Genomic DNA, 17065 nt, shown 5'->3' with positions numbered 1-17065 from the left:
TAGTTTTATTCTTATTTTACTATCATAAGTAACTAGGTATTCTAGGTAATTATAATTCGTAAAAATGAAATTTTGGGAATAAAGGGGCCCTTAGGGGTGGATTTTCTCAAAATCGCTTCTTATCTCTTGTACACATTAGGTATAAATGTAACCGGGTGTGCAAATTTCAACTTTCTAGTTTCATTTAAGTATAATGTAATATTATAAGCTAATTTTAAAAACATCGGACGAAACGTCAGCGTCACCAAAATGTGAAATCTGAAATTGAACTTTATGCATATGCTGCGGTCCAGGGGTAGTGGGGAGACACTCGTGACTTCGGTCGAACTCGGCTCCGTTCGGCTCAGCATATTGCTCCGAGCTATTATTAGGGTTGGCACAATTGACTTCCTTTTGCGTGCACGACCACATAAGATAATCACTTGAATTTAAACAACCCTAAATAGCCGAAAGGGATAGTGCCATATATTACAAAGGAATAGCATGATTGATGATGAGCCCTCTAAATTGAAAAAATGAACGAAAATACTGGCCTCACAAATTAGTATTCTTGCGTCCGCACCTCATTTTATCGGTAATATCGGTCATTATCGGCGGTTGAATTCGGCGAGCCTAATTGGTATTTGCGTCTGCACCAAGGCCCCAACGTTGTCTGTTCTCTTTGACCGCGCAGCAACTAGTATCATTTCTCTCTCCTAGCTCTTTTAATAATGCCGTTTGTCAAAAAAGGACAACCATACTGTTGACAAGATGGACTTCAAATCAAGGTGTAACCGTTTTACACGTTGGAACCAAGTTGTGTATGTGTGCGTAAAAATGTATATGTGTGCTATTTTAGGGATGCGAAAAGTCGATTTTAATCATGTTATATATCGATATACGCTACACAGCGGAACGAAATAGCGATTAATTGAAGCTTCAATTATCTTCGTTAAACATAAACATAATTGAAATGCTAATGGATAATAAATATATTATAATATAATAAAATAATTCAATTATTGCGGAACACATATTTTAGTAAGTATTGCTTTAGATACCTTTAACCTTATTTTGGTGTAGCAGGCTATAAACACATCGAAAATTAGATATTTCATATCCACTTTCATTGTGAACTAGGGATGTACTACAAGTATCGATAACTGCAGCCTAATTTTTTATCACTGTAAATAGTAAAATAAAATGAGTGAATTTCCTGATAACTAGCATGCAACATGACTATAATTATTTCTCCGAATATTTTTAGTGGAAAATTATCTATCATCTGTGCATTAATGGAATGGACATTATATTATATATTTTTGGAATCTAGTAATTATTTAAGATTTTAACCTAAAATATAAAAAAATGTATGTGTCTGTTTTAATGATTAAATGTTTTCAGATGCAGGCAGTGGGTCAAATAGGTTGTAAAGGAAGACTTAATTTTATTATTCAAGGATATAATACAGGGTGTAATCGTTAAGTGTAGCCAGCCGATAATTCCGTAAATATAACAGATATCAGAAAACTTCACATTGATATCGAAAGTGCGTTACCCAATGAGTAAAATAACATTATTAACTTTTTTTGAATAAAATCAGAAATATCCCAAACATTAACTTCAAACCCTCACATACATTTATTACGACGACTCACCCCTCAAAGAACGTCGGTGTCGTAAGGGATAAAACTGCTTGAGATTCATTATTTGCGATAATAAACTGTAATAAAATAATAAAACTACCGTTTATGAAATAATAAATCTAAAATTTATTTTTTAATTACATCGGTAATTTTAAGAAAAGTTCACTTAGAAACAATTAAGAGGGCCCGTCAATGTATCGCACAAGAAGGGCGTCACTTCGAGGAACTACTGTAAACAAAGAATGTACTTCCTTAAAAAATAAATGTTAGATTTTTTATTTCATAAACGGTAGTTTATTACAGTTTATTATCGCAAATAATGAATCTCAAGCAGTTTTTTTATCTCTTACGACACCGACGTTCTTTGAGGGGTGAGTCGTCGTACTAAATGTATGGGAGGGTTTGAAGTTAATATTTGGGATATTTCTGCTTTTATTTAAAAAAAGTTAATAATGTAATTTTACTCATTGGGTAAAGCACTTTCGATATAAATTTGAAGTTTTCTGATATCTGTTATATTTACGGAATTATCGCCTACCCATATAACCATTCCAGTCGCAGAATCACAAAGTGGTAACTAAATGTCAGATGTGTCGTAACAGAGTCCACACAATGTGTCTAGAATTGTTTCGAAACAAAGTGTCGTCGCCGTGTCTACACTTTTCCGTAACAAGGTGTCGACACATTTGTGTGCACTTTGCGTGCGGTTTGCGACTAAATCTGACAGCAAATTTGTGACAGCAAATGTCAATATAAAATACCTCTTGAAAACCAAGGTTTGTCAAACTACTATTAGTGTCTCGTGTGCTCGTAATTCTAGTAAGTCATCATGGGCAATGCAAATGATAATAATCGACCGAAACCATATAAACACCCAACACCCGTCAACCTTTTACAGAAAAGTTTTTAAAGAAATTCAATAAGCTACTTAGGTCAGGCAACGAATGCTCCAAAAGTTGTAGAGGGAAATGCTCGGAACACAATTTTTGACTCCGTAACTCGGTTTGACAAGTTAGGAGGTGAACATATCAAAAGTCCCCGGCCGTAGCCCTTGAGCGGGGGGGAGAGAGGGGGCTTTGAAGGTCCCATTTTCCCGTTTTTCGATTATATCTCGGAAACTATGCATCTCAGCGACATGGCATGTCTCGGGACTCAAAATATATGTGTACCAAATTTAAATTAAAACTGTTCAGCAGTTTAAGCGTGAAGAGGAGTTTAAAAGAAAGTATTTTAATAAGTTGATATGTTTTTACTTCGGAATGGTGTCAATGTGATACCTTAACTAAATTTGGTACTGCGAATTTATACGAAAACGATACCAAACATGGCCTCGTAGCTTTACTGTTGTAGAAGTCAAAATAAAATTGAGAGCCCTAAATTCTTATTACTTGGCCAAACTTGTGTAGAAGGAAAAGGTAAAATAAAAGTCTTCGGCAGGAATATAAGACACAAATATATATATTTTTTTGCGTTACTATTTCATTCATCAAATATAAACATACCTTGATTATACTATTCTAGTGAGATCCTCATAGATAAACAAAAACATTTACTTAAAAAATTACAAGGTCGAAATGTCACGGAACTTGTGAGAGTAATATGTGAAAAATATAAACTTTTATGACAAAAAAAATCTGGACTCAATTTAAGAATCACCCAATTGCGTCGAGGAATCATCTGTATTTTTGCTTGTTTCATTACCTCCTCGCTTCTTTTTTGTCCTTTGTATTCTGTAGCAATTTGTTAGATCTGAAAATAAAGATAACTTGCGTCGTCACGGATGTCGATTTATAGGTTTTAGGGAGTGCAGAATTCGAAAACGATGATCATTTTATAATCCAAGATGGCGGCTACGTATTTTGTCATAAAAGTGGAATCCAAAATAGTCATCATTTTCGAAATCTGCGCCCCCTAAAACCTATAAAACGACATCCATGACGACTTTTATGACATAGTGCATGGCCGCCATCTTGGAATCCAAAATAGTCATCATTTTCGAAATCTGCGCCCCCTAAAACCTATAAAACGATATCCATGACGACTTTTATGACATAGTGCATTGCCGCCATTTTTAAATTGAAAATGTTATCATTTTCGAAATCTGCGCCCCCCAAAACCTGTAAAACGACACCCATGACGACTTTTATGACATAGTGCATGGCCGCCATTTTGGATTCCAAAATGGTCATCATTTTCGAAAGCGGGGCCCCCTAAAACCTATAAAACGACATACATGACGACTTTTATGACATAGTGCATGGCCGCCATCTTGGAATCCAAAATGGTTATCATTTTCGAAATCTGCGCCCCCTAAAACCTATAAAACGACACCCATGACGACTTTTATGGCATAGTGCATGGCCGCCATTTTGGATTCCAAAATGGTCATCATTTACAAAATTGGGGCCCCCTAAAACGTATAAAACGACATCCATGACGACTTTTATGACACAGTGCATGGCCGCCATTTCGGATTCCAAAATGGTCATTATTTTCGAAATCGGCACTCCCTAAAACCTATATATCGACACCCATCTCGACTTTTATGACAAAGTGTTTTGCTACCATCTGCATGCAAGACATTTCTATTATTTTTACGTACAAAAATGGCCCCCTGTCAACTTTCAATCGAGATTTAATCGATAATTTATTCGATTAATATTCAGATTAATTCAATTTCAATCTATGTTAGGTCGACTAAACTAATCGCGATTAAAATTTGAGAATTAACTTTTTTTATTCCATTAATTAGTCGAATAAACAGTTAATCGATTAATGCCCATCTCTGACCACGGCATTTTTACACTTTGAGAATATCTGAAAACAAATCAACACAAGGAGCCATTTTGCAAATCCAGTAACATACCAGTAACTTTGTTATTACTTTTGACAGCGCGTGTCATGTGTCAACACAGAGTCGACACAAAGTCGAAACATTGCAACTACTTTGTGACTGCAATATTTCTCAGCCTTAAACCATATTTATACATCATAATTAACAAGTTTCGTAGTATGTAAAGCGTTATTTCTGTTATTTAAGTATAGTATACGCATCGAAGTACTAAAAATGCTTCAAATAATATAGTTATGAACACAGGCACTGAGAAGTAAACAATTTCATTTCCGGCTAAACTAAAACAATGTGGTGGCGCGTTGATTATATTACACTTAGTTTATCAAATCACTCGAGCAGTTTAATTCCCCATAATAATTTAAGTCATATTGTAATATAAATGCAAACAATATATAATTACGTCTTGTAATCCGTTTTAGAGATGGCGTATTAATGTCACTTATTTTTATTTAAGTATTTTTCCATCTGACAGTTTCCATTTGACAGGAACAAAATGAACGAATGAACGAATGATTTTGGCATAAAGTAGTCGCAAACCCGAAACAATGTGTGCACACGGCGACCACACTTTATGTCACTTTGTGTCATGTGTCGACCCTTCCCCATTTCTGGTAACTGTGTCGACACGGCGACGACTCTGCGACTGGAATTGTTACCGAAACAGACGGTGTCGACACAAGATGTGTCAACACCGCGTCGTAACGGCGACTGGAAATGGTTGTATGGGTAGCTACACTTAACGATTACATCCTGTATATTGAAAAAAAAACATTTAAGTTAGATTTATACATTGTAATTTTGACACAGGTGAACCACACCCATTTTCCTGTGGACCGTCGAACCGTCGGGATGTATTTTAAATTAATGATATTAAATTAGTTAAAAAAATCCTTTTACATATTATTATTTTAACAATTAAAAATCGTGTTCACATTTAAGTCCAACCATGTATTAGTCCACTATATATATTATATAACATACGACTTAAATGTGGACTCGATTCTAACCCTTAGAGGATATAACCAACGGAGACGCCATGTCTAAAATTTTCGGTACAAAATAGTCTGCCGTTTTTTGCGGGGGAGGGGCACATCAAATGTATAGGTACGTCATGTTAGATAAACGTCAGTTCATACATATGGTTGACATGTGGTTGACCATTGGCCGCCTTTTTTCGACAGAGGGGAACGCCTGTAAATGGCGGCTCTATTGTTAATTACTCCGAGTTCTAACCTGATTTCGAGTACGAAATTTGTTGACAGGGCCTATGTTTCAACCCTCCCCAATTTATCGATATCGATAAAATACGCAAGCGTGTAGCATACTACACTATTTAAGTCTGTTATGTTGGTACTATTGTTCTTTGACAGTTCTTTGTCGTACATGTTGGTAATGATTGGAGAACCAAACATACAGAAAACTGATTCAAGTCGCTAGTATGGAAGTCCCGTCTCTTAAAAGGTATTCTCCTAGGCGCGGCTCGGCTCGTCGCTCGCGCGAAAATGTAAGCCGCTTGTGAACAGCAAGCGCGCGTCCCGCTCGAGACCCTTTGACTCGTGCCCAAAAAACCGACTCGCGTTTTGTGGCTCGGTCCGCGGCTCGTCTCGCCGCTCTACAGACTAGCAATGCGGCCTATTTAATTAATATTTTAAAATATTTTATCTGTGCACGTGAATGTCAAGCTTATGTCAAGTCAAGTTAATCTTGATATATTATTATTGAAAAGTAACCCGAATTAATCTCGAAGCACGTTTAACCATCATTTTGGAGTCAACGGCCGGTTGTCCAAGTGTTCCTTGTAAAGTTCGCTATCGCTTTACAAGAGCTAAATCACCAATGAGAATGGATGTTTAATGGATATGACCAAGACTACTGAAGACATTACTATCGGAATTGACTTAATATGAATAGTATTTACTGAATACGTTTACCGGATTGAACTTACTGAAAAGACAAAAAATCTACTTATGACTAGGCAGTATGGCTTAGAGCTTTAGCCTGTCCTGATGGACGAAAAAGAAAAAATGAAAAGTAACCCCAAAACTCAAAGTTTTCTTTTCTTAGTTTGTGTTTAAACAAAATTTGTTTGAATGATACTTACATTTAACCAATTTAAAAATCTTTTACGTTCATATTAATTAGTAAGCATGTCTGTTACGTTGCATACAGATGTTGGTGATATAAAAATCGAATTATTCTGCGAGCAGTGTCCAAGAACATGTGAAAATTTTCTGGCACTTTGTGCAAGCGATTATTACAACGGTTGTTTATTTCATCGAAATATAAAGGTAAGTTACAGAAGTTTTACAAAAATTAATTATACGCTGGGACTGGGACTTAGGCTAAAATGGCTACTAATAATAATAAATGACGCCTTTTTCTTTGACTTTACAGGGATTTATAGTTCAAACCGGTGATCCTTCGGGATCAGGCAAAGGAGGGACCTCTATCTGGGGTAAAAAATTTGAAGATGAATTCAGAGAAGATTTAAAGGTATAATGAAAGATCATAAAAGTACCTACCTACATTATAACATAACACTTTTAACTCTCTTTGTACACATTATTTAATTACACAAACGGGTCTACCGCGATACTTTCTTTATTTTTACCGTAAATTCCCAAACGTTGAGATTAACTTGTACTATTATATTATATTATATTATATTATATTATAATATATTATAATATGGGTGCACACATACTCAAAAATATTTCCTATAGCTCTTGTGTCAGCGAATTAAGAACTATGAGACTTATTTTTGAGTAAGTTGTCTACACCCATATTTTGATACTTGACTGTAGGTACCTACATCAAAAAGACATGGTGATTTTCTATTACATGATTATCTCCAATTTCACCTGAACACCGAAGATCATTCTAAGAGCTCACTCAGACTGCATGTGCTTATATATAACATAAAGATAGACCAAGATAACTCTGCAGCGATTCTGATAGCCCAGACTGCAATTGTAATTAAATTATAAATGTCAATCTTCTATGAAATTATGACATGTAACACATTCACAGTCTATCAAAATCGCCACAGAGTTATCTTGGTCTAACTCTTTCTCTCTTGTATGACTAGACTCGAAGGGTAGGACACCTGTCATTTCAATACTATTTTATGGGATCTGTCATTTATTGACTAGCATGTGTAGCTAAGTGTTAAGGAATAAATAAGTTTTTGGCAAAAATATCATTTTTGGTACAAGCTTTTATCGCTGACAGTACATTTCTTACGACAGACAACTAATACTCATAAGACAATTCTAAAAACCCCTAACACAATTAGGTTGCATTGTTTCATCACAGAGTTTCTATGGCCACCTCCTGTGTCCATCATCAGATCAGCTCGATGGTACCATAATATTGCATTGTCATCCAATTTATACATGCATGCAAAATTTCAGCTCAATCGGAAACCGGGAAGTGGATCAAATTTAACTTGTAAGATTTGATTACAGACTGACAGACAGACAATGGTCAAGTGAAACTAAATAAAAGCTTGTAAAATATATTTGTTTGATTTCAGCACAATGCAAGAGGGATGGTGAGCATGGCAAACAACGGTCCAAATACCAATGGCAGTCAGTTTTTCATTACCTATGGGGAGCAACCACATTTGGACTTGAAATACACATTGTTTGGAAGGTAGACACTAAATACTATATCTTGGTATAATCTGGTCTTTATATCCATGTTTCTGGGGGCATGGTAGTGCTTCTGACAAGTTGGTTATTCCCACTAGTTACCACCAAATTGTTACGAGTAGTAATAACCGAGTTTTTATTTCTCACCCTTTACCAGTGTGAACAACTGAGATTATTGGCGACAACTTGGTGGTAACTAGTGAGAATAACCTGATAAGTTGCACAACAAACAATAACCACCATCCTGTTTGGGACTGTAACTTTTTTATGGATTAAAATAAGCTTAAATTACGATACCCCCCACTATTGGGACAAAGCAAAAAAAAATTGTATGGGAGGTAAGAGGTAAGGTACCCCAAATTTTTTTTATAGTGTTTATTTTACCGTTCTGTCTAAATGCATGATTTATGTATCCATGCCAAATTGCAGCTTTCTAGCACTAACGATCACGGAGCAAATCTTCGGACAGACAGACAGACATGGCGAAACTATAAGGGTTTCTAGGTGACTACGAAACCCTAAAAAGGGGACTACGTTTGTATGGAAAGGCGGCTTTGGGCGGTCATCCACCTTCGTCTTAAGATAACTTTAGCAAACACACAAGCTTTAAATTTAGAACACAATTTTTGCTGAAGTGGAACTGCTTCTGGAATTGCGTTTTTATGTTAAAAGTAATTTTCATGTACAATTAATAAAGTTTTATTAATATATTATATACATCATTTTCTCATTTACAGGGTCTTAGATGGATTTGAAGCTCTTGATGACTTAGAGAAGATGGCAGTAAACCCGAAAACATACAAGCCACTTAACGATGCCAAAATCACATCAGTTACAATACACGCAAATCCTTTGGCTGGTTAAACAATGATAGATATGTATTTTTATTTATTTCCACATTAAAAGTAATACTTGTACTTTAAGTACGTATGTAGTTTAATTTATTCTCATAAGTGTCTTCAATCGTTAAAAATATGTATAATTATGATCTCTATCACTTTTGGATGTAAAATACAGGCCGGAAGCCGCAACTATCGGATGCCGGGAACGTCCTATGCGCAGTACCGTCTTTACCATAAGGGCACACGGGGCCCGTGTCCAGCCCAGGGCCCCCATCCTCTGGGGGCCCCGAAGGACAGACAGTAACAGTACTAACAGTATATTTGATTACTCATAATAAATAGAAGATCATAGTAGATAAATGTTAGTTTAATTCGCTTTCTTTACTTTTCAAAAGGGCCCTTATTCTTATGTGCCCAAAGGCCCCAGCATAGTTTAAGACCCTGCCTATGCGTCGTCTTAGGATAGTTTTCAGCACTGCCTTTGGAGGCCCCTCGTGCGGCTCGTGCCTCCCTCCCTACGACAGTTCATTTTGCAAGTTTAGCACATTCATTTATTTGCAAATGTAAATAAAAATACCTACGATAAAATAGATATTTGTTTTAGAAGGGGGCAAAAGTTGTTTAACCGCTCGTGCTAATATTGATACCCGAGTAAGTGAAAGATTCCAAAATTGAACCACGGGCGTAGTGAGTGGTTCGAAATATGGAATCTTGAGCGTTGCGAGGGTTTCAAAGCACGAGGGTTAAACAAAATTTTTGCCCACACCAATTAGAAGCAAATATTAAATGTAAAATATCAAACCAAATCAAATCCAAATGAATGTTATTAAATATTTATCATCCAAAATCATCATTTAAAAGTAAATTGTACCAGCAAACATAAGAAAACAACTCAAAATTTGCATTTGATTACTTTGCCTCACATGTGAATAAAATGCAACTTTGCTATCAGTTTTTGAAGTGCGAAGTAAGCCTTTCCGAGCTGGTGTGGTGAAATAGTACATTGTGCAACATGGGGCGTAAGTTGAATATTGCAAACGAGAGTAAGTTAAATCGCGACGGCTTGCCGGAGCGATTTATAGACTCGAGTTTGCAATATTATTACGCCCCGAGTTACACACAATGTTTTTCATCACAATTGCGATACAAAAATTAAGTATAAAGACAAAAAACTGTTAATTATGGCACTAGAAACTTCATAACTCCCTAGGGAGAACGCTTTTTCTATAACTCCCGCTAAACCTGTGTGCAATTCCACATTTACTGAGAGAGTGTGATGAAAACATATTTTACAGTACATATGGTCCTATTTTCCCGCACTACGCACTATCGTAAATAACTTACGATACAAGTGCGGAAAAGAGGAAATTCGAAACGAGTGGCGATAAATTAAAAACGACCGAAGGGAGTGTTTTAAATCGACACGAGTTGCGAATTACCTATTCGCACGTGTATCGTACAACGTTTTATAGTACATATGGCCCTTTAAACTTTTGACATCGCATTTACGCACTAGTGCGGGAAAATAGGACCAATAGACTTGATGATGATGAACCGTTTCGAAAGAGACAATAAATCGAGATGTGACCTTGACCTATCCTAATTTGATAATTCATGTAATTGACCAAGGCGAAGTGGGATTTTGTAATCTAGTTTTCGCTATTTTGACTTCACATGTACTTATTTGTTGAAATTTCATTGTTTAGGTAGGAATACTATAGGTAGTAACCGGGTTACTACCTATAGTATTCCTACCTAAACAATGAAAATTCAACAAATAAGTATAAGTAACCCTAGTAACTATTAGCTTCTCCCCGCGACTGTCTGCTGGAATGATAATGATTGAACAAAAGTATTTTATGCCCAGGGCTAAGAGGTAACAGACAGAAAGAGGTACTTTCGCTTTTATAATATTAGTAGGGATTATGTATAAAAATACACATAAATAGGAAATGCACGAAATTATTATGCGACAGCATTTATTGCGCAAAGAGAAATATGTGAACAATGTATGATAATAATAAACATAACTGCATCTTCTGCATCGCAGTGGCCACTCGGTTATATCGGGCGGCCCAATTTATATTCGCGGTAGCTCTAGAGGGCCATCCGCCAATATCAAAAAATTGATATCTGCCTCACTACCGCTCCTGCGTATTCGAGCGACAGAGGCAGATAACGAAATTTAGATTTACGTTTTTCGAGGTAGTAGGCCCTCTGGTGGGAACTGTCACTCCTTTGCTTCTGCAGGTAAAAAAATGGGAAAAACAATTCTCACTTTCTAGTTAACACTAATAGGAATAGAAATTAGAAAATATAAAATCAGATAATAAAATACAACTAAAATGTTATAATAAAATGATCCCTGCTGTTCCAGGAAGGACCAAAGGTGAGGTTCATCTACATTGATTCTAAATAAAACTCAAATAATAATAAACTATTAATGTGGACGGGAAACGGCCAGTATGAATCATTTTTACACATAATGGAAGTACTTTAATTAGGTACATGCAATAGTTTTTATAAAGGTTACCTAATAGGTACCTTTGCCTTTACAGAATAAGTAGGCATAGAAAATACATTTTTGAAATCTGATCAGCACAGTTATTATTAATAACGTTGCAATGCAGGGTTCATAAGTGCTACAGTACATCTGGTGCTAATTTACCGCCGTAGTGCGGTAACTAACACTATACGTGCGTTTGTGGAAAATTTAAAGGGCCATATGTACTGTAAAACGTTGTACTATACACGTGCGAAAAGGTAATTCGCAACTCGCGCCCCTCGTTGCGGATGTCCTACTTTTCGCACCTGTATCGTAATGCACTTTTACAGTAGGTACATATGGTGCTACTTTACCGCACTAGTGCGATAATTAGCACATAACTATGTCGAAAATTTAATGGGCCATATGTACTGTCAAACGTACGATACATGTGTGAATGGGTAATTCGGAACTCGTGTTCATTTAAAATACTCCCTTTGGTCGTGTTTTAATTTATCGCCACTCGTTACGAATTTCCTATTTTTCGCACTTGTGTCGTAATGTGTACTACTTAATTAAAACGTTTCCGTACACCTTGTGATGAATATTGACGTGATTGTAGATTATTATATTAATGTTGTAAAAATGCACTGTGCATGATTTAATGACGTCATACATTATTACCTACGTTATAGAGGTAATTGTTCCATCACATAAAATAATACATTAGTGTATTTTGTTACTTATCATGAAGTATTATCAAAGTAATGGCTTGATTTTTATTTGCATAATTGTAGTTGGTGCATATAATTCGTAATAACAATCATGTATATGTAATGTAGTAACAGAATAAGTTTTTAGGGAGCAGCAACTCCAGACATGTATCTAAATACTAATATGACTATAATAATTTATTTCTTAAAGATAAAATACCAACATAAATTATTTCTGATAGTTTAAAATGGAGATTGTTCTAAAGTATTAATAAACATTCTGTAGTAACCACATTTAGTTATACTACTTGTATTAATATGTTGATAATGTACAGTCGCCATCAGATATATCGGAGCGGCCAAGGTGCTCACAAATATCGGAACACGCCTCTATTGTTCTATTTGTTCCTGAGTCATGGTTGTTTTCTATGTATATAAGTATGTATTTATCTATACAAGTATGTATATCGTCGCCTAGTACCCATAGTACAAGCTTTGCTTAGTTTGGGGCTAGGTTTGATCTGTGTAAGATGTCCCCTAATATTTATTTATTATTTATTTATTTATTGTCAGGGCGTTAGAGCGCGTGTTCAGATATTGTGAACACCTTGGCCGCTCCGATATATCTGATGGCGACTGTACCCTAGATCCACGTTATGAATTGGCTCTGTATTGTGATACTTCCATATAAGTTAAAATACTATTTATAATAATCACATTTAGAACTCTTTAAAATTTAACAGTTACAACAATAGGTCTATCTATATTGTTCATCTTACAGTAAATTATCCAATACATATATGATTCGGAATTACACGGATTGAAACATTCTTATCTTATCTAAGGACAGTGGTGTTTATAGATTAGCAGTGCCACAATTCAAATAATCAATGAAAAGTTATCAATGTTAAACTCCTGATCTCAGGTCTCCAGGTCATAATAGTTGTCATCTATTGGGAACTCGGGCTCATCCTCCTTCTTTATCTCAGGCTTGTCATCAAAATTGTCAGTAAAGTGAGATTTAATGTGGGCTACTAAGTCAGCTTTCTTCTCAAAAGTGAGCCCACATTCAATACAAGGCATGTTTACAACCAGGCATTCATGAGTTTCCTCATGTTTATTCAGTTTGTCTTTCCTGTTGAATTTCTTATCACATTGACCGCACGAGAAAGGCTTCATTCCAGAGTGAAGGGTCACATGTCGGTCCAGCTCTCTCTTGCGAGAAAATTTCTTGAAGCATATTTTGCATTGGAATCCTCTGTTTCCAATGTGTGCTATTGAAACATGAGTCTTATATGCATCTAATGAGGATAGCTTTTTTGGACATTGGTGACATTTTATATTTTTAGGCCTGTTTTTATTTGCTACTGGTTTTGGTTTCGGTGGAGACGTTGTTAGCTTTCCTGAAGTGGAAGGAGTTTTATGTATTTGATTTATAAAACTACTAACACCGGAAATGTGGTCTGGCACTCGAGGGAGATCATAATCAGCACCTTGGTGGGTGGGAGAAGTCAGTAAGTTGCTATAAGGGTTGACGTTGACTACCATATCATGTGTCTCCTGGTCATTATCTATTTCATGCACTTGGTTGGGACTCAGAGGACCATGTCTGACTTCATGTTTGATTAGTTTATCTCTTCTACCAAATGTCAAAGGGCACTTTCGGCACGCATATGGTTTCATACCGGAATGGACTAGGACATGACGCTGTAAGTCATTGCGGCATACGAAGCTTCTTGGACATAAAGGGCATACATGTGGCTTGGTGCCTGCATGTATCCTGAGATGTTTGCTTAGATTTGTGTTACGAGAGAAGCTTTTGAGACAATACTGGCACTGAAATGGCCTGATGCCAGTATGAACTATTGAATGCTTCCTTAAATCTGATCTGCGGCCAAAGGACTTGTCACACTCCGGGCAGTGATAAGGCTTGTCAGTGCCATGTACTTGCTTGATATGCTGGACATATTGGTTTCGCTCAGGGAAGACTAAGCTACATTCTATACACTTAAATGGCAGGTTAGGATCATGGCAAGTAACCTCATGTTCTTTACACTTATCTTGAGAAATAAAAGCTTGATCACAATACTGACACATGGCAACATTTTTGAAGAATGACTCTGGCATATGGTCTCCGTCAGGGGTGTTGTTTCGTTCAGTGGCATCTGCATCGGGTTGATCTGCGTTGTCAGACTCCTCTGAGGAATCATAGTCTAGGCTTGGATCTACCACCATGACAACACTGTCTTCTACAATGTAATCTTGTTTGTTCATATCTTGGGTGGTGGGGTAGAAATTGGACATCTCCGAAGAATTTGAATTCTCTTGTTCATTCACTCTATTTGTGATCTGTCTCAGTCTTGTCTCATTCTGGATACATTGAAAGCGAAATTTGGAACATATATCTACTTTAAACAAGCATTTGTAGCAGATTCTTCCAGGTAGGCCATCATTAGGGTCCATCTATAAACAAAGAGGAAAATATTTATACACATATAAATCTCTGCCAAGATTAGGCTAATTATTTGATTTATACCACCAACCTGAAGTTCGGCAAATTCAGCGATTTTCGAGGTTAGCGCCGAATTGGTTTCATCATCAGGTGCGGCTCCGAAAATCGACACCATCAGAGAGCTCTTGTTCAAACACAAGCGACACAGCGTGTGGAAATTAGCTATTATATAGGAATCTTCCATTTTCAAGTCCGTAAAATATTGCTTTGCACTATATTATGAATCCAAACCAAACACTCGCACGAATCACAATCAGACAAAGAAAATATCGATTAGAAACAAATTTAGACACAGAGTTGAAATAATAACAGGGTTCTATGGCTAGGGCTCGCGATCGCTACTACGCAACCGTTCGATGCGAAGGGGCAACTAGGGCGATGCCCGCCCGTCAGGGCTGCGCCAGCGGATGTCGAGCGGCGCCTCGCTTGTCACCCTCCACGGAATATTCACAGTGCTGCATGATATCCGTCACGGGTATCCTAAGTTTGTGCTTATTTTCAACGCGAATAATAATCTTCAAGAAATCGTTTCTTCAGCAAGTAAAAATTCAAATTTGAATTTAGGAAGGTGCAAAACCGCGCTACTTTTGCAGAAAAATGACATGAATGCAAGCTTATTTACATTCGCGGCTCGTGGCTCGGCTCGCGGCTCGTCTCGTGTTCGCCTTCAAAGATATAATATACCTAAAGACGGAGTCTAATCGAGCTGTCACTGTCGCTACTTGTGGCCTATTTTATAAAGCTACAAGTTACAATTTACAAGCGGAAGTCTCGTTCTAATAGATAGGGTTAGAAAGAGACTTCCGCTTGTAAATTGTAACTTGTAGCTTTATAAAATAGGCCATTGGTTTTTAGATCTATCTATGGGCTAGCAAGAGTCGTTTTCCGTTTCACGGAATATCAGCACATCTTTAACAATATTAGACGTGTAAAAAATACTTTGTCTTTACTGCCAAAAATGTTCCATGTAGTCGAAGCAGTTATGAAGTTGACCCAAAAAATTTTTATTAAGCTATGAGCTTCATCACATATGTTCCTTGAGTAATTCTAAGCATTTCAAGCCTGGGAGGCAATAAGAAATGTGCGTCTAGTCGGGGAGGGCGGGGTACAAAGATGGCCGCCACCCGTCATCTTTAAAAAAAATCTATTCTGGTCCTGGTGGCCACTAGAGTTTGGTATCTGACATGGTATGAGATTAATGAGAATAAATAATAAACCTGAATCTTAGGCTTTATTAAGCTAAAACAAAACGATAGGAAAATATTCAATGACAACTTCAAATTCATGACATTCTTCCCTCCTTAGTCCTGAACGTAGTCCGACAGATGGGAAGGGGGTCGTCGAGCTCGAGCCGAACGACGTGGCTCATTCGGAATTAAAGGGCTAGGAGTTGGCTCTGTGGTCACGTCTGGAGCTCCGACATTTTGGGTTGTTTCAGTCGCGGGGTCAGAGGGCCCAGCAATGGGATCTGCAAGTACTTTATTTCCATGGAATTCAAAATCATGATTTTCTTCATTCTCTACACCGTGTATAGGAGTAAGATCATTTGTGTTAGTCTCCGTTAGTGGCACTGCTCCCCTGGGAGCGAGGTGGCGATTCGAAACCAGCATCTCTTTTCCGTTTGATAATCTCACTGAACTATAGCTGGGATTTGCTTCTATTAAATCAACTTCTTCTACCAGAGGGTCGTACTTGCTTGCACGAATGATTTTTTTGAGGAGGACTTTGCCAGGCTGTAGCCATGCTGGCATAGATTGCCCCCACGAAGATCGTCGACAGTGGTTAAACATTCTCTCGTGCGGTGTCTTATTAGTCGAGGTGCAAAGTAAAGATCGGATGCTATGTAACGCTTGTGTCATCACAGTCTCCCACATGGTGATAGGCAAGTTTTTGGTTTTCAAAGCAAGGCGAATTGTTTGCCATAGAGTGCCATTCAGGCGTTCGACCTGTCCATTTCCTTGAGGATTGTAAGGTGAGGATCTGCTTGTGGACACGCCCTTAGAGTGTAAAAAGTCTTTCATTTCAGTGGACATAAAAGAAGTCCCTTGGTCCGTATGAATAGTTGCCGGGTATCCAAATACGGTTTCCGTGCTCATATCTGAGCAAGCATACGCAAAGGGAAATCTGGAGTATTCGTCTATGATTGTCAAAATATACTTGTTTCGCGTTGCTGATGGTATTGGCCCTTTGAAGTCCATAGATAATCTCTCGAAAGGAGCGGTAGCTTTTATTAAAGTCCCGGTTGATTTGTACATGCACATGTAGGGCATGATGATACGACTCTCTTTACATCATCACAGCTAAATGGTAAATTTTTAGACCTAATCCAGTGTGTTAGCCGAGCCACACCCGGATGACAAAGTGATTGATGTAATTCCTTT

At 37.2% G+C, this 17065-nt stretch overlaps 2 protein-coding genes across 2 annotated transcripts; one reads left to right on the top strand and one right to left on the bottom strand.

Moving 5' to 3' along the window:
- Nucleotides 1-6517: 6517 nt before the first annotated feature.
- LOC134804233 (peptidyl-prolyl cis-trans isomerase-like 3) lies at nucleotides 6518-9001 on the top strand. The gene is made up of 4 exons (XM_063777203.1): nucleotides 6518-6767; nucleotides 6874-6972; nucleotides 8015-8133; nucleotides 8870-9001. Exons 1-4 carry the CDS (start codon nucleotides 6627-6629, stop codon nucleotides 8994-8996), a joined length of 486 nt encoding a protein of 161 aa, XP_063633273.1. The 5' UTR covers nucleotides 6518-6626; the 3' UTR covers nucleotides 8997-9001.
- A 1935-nt stretch (nucleotides 9002-10936) lies between these two features.
- On the bottom strand, nucleotides 10937-15193 carry LOC134804207 (zinc finger protein 418-like). Its single transcript, XM_063777167.1, has 2 exons — nucleotides 14716-15193; nucleotides 10937-14635 (listed from the first exon to the last, which is right to left on the bottom strand). The coding sequence occupies exons 1-2, from the start codon at nucleotides 14866-14868 to the stop codon at nucleotides 13094-13096; spliced, it is 1695 nt and encodes a 564-aa protein (XP_063633237.1). The 5' UTR covers nucleotides 14869-15193; the 3' UTR covers nucleotides 10937-13093.
- Nucleotides 15194-17065: the final 1872 nt, after the last annotated feature.

This window comes from Cydia splendana, chromosome Z (assembly GCF_910591565.1).
Source record: "Cydia splendana chromosome Z, ilCydSple1.2, whole genome shotgun sequence".
Taxonomy (NCBI): Eukaryota; Metazoa; Arthropoda; class Insecta; order Lepidoptera; family Tortricidae; genus Cydia; species Cydia splendana.
Note: the sequence above shows the minus strand (reverse complement) of the source record. Positions and strands in the feature narration are given on the sequence as shown.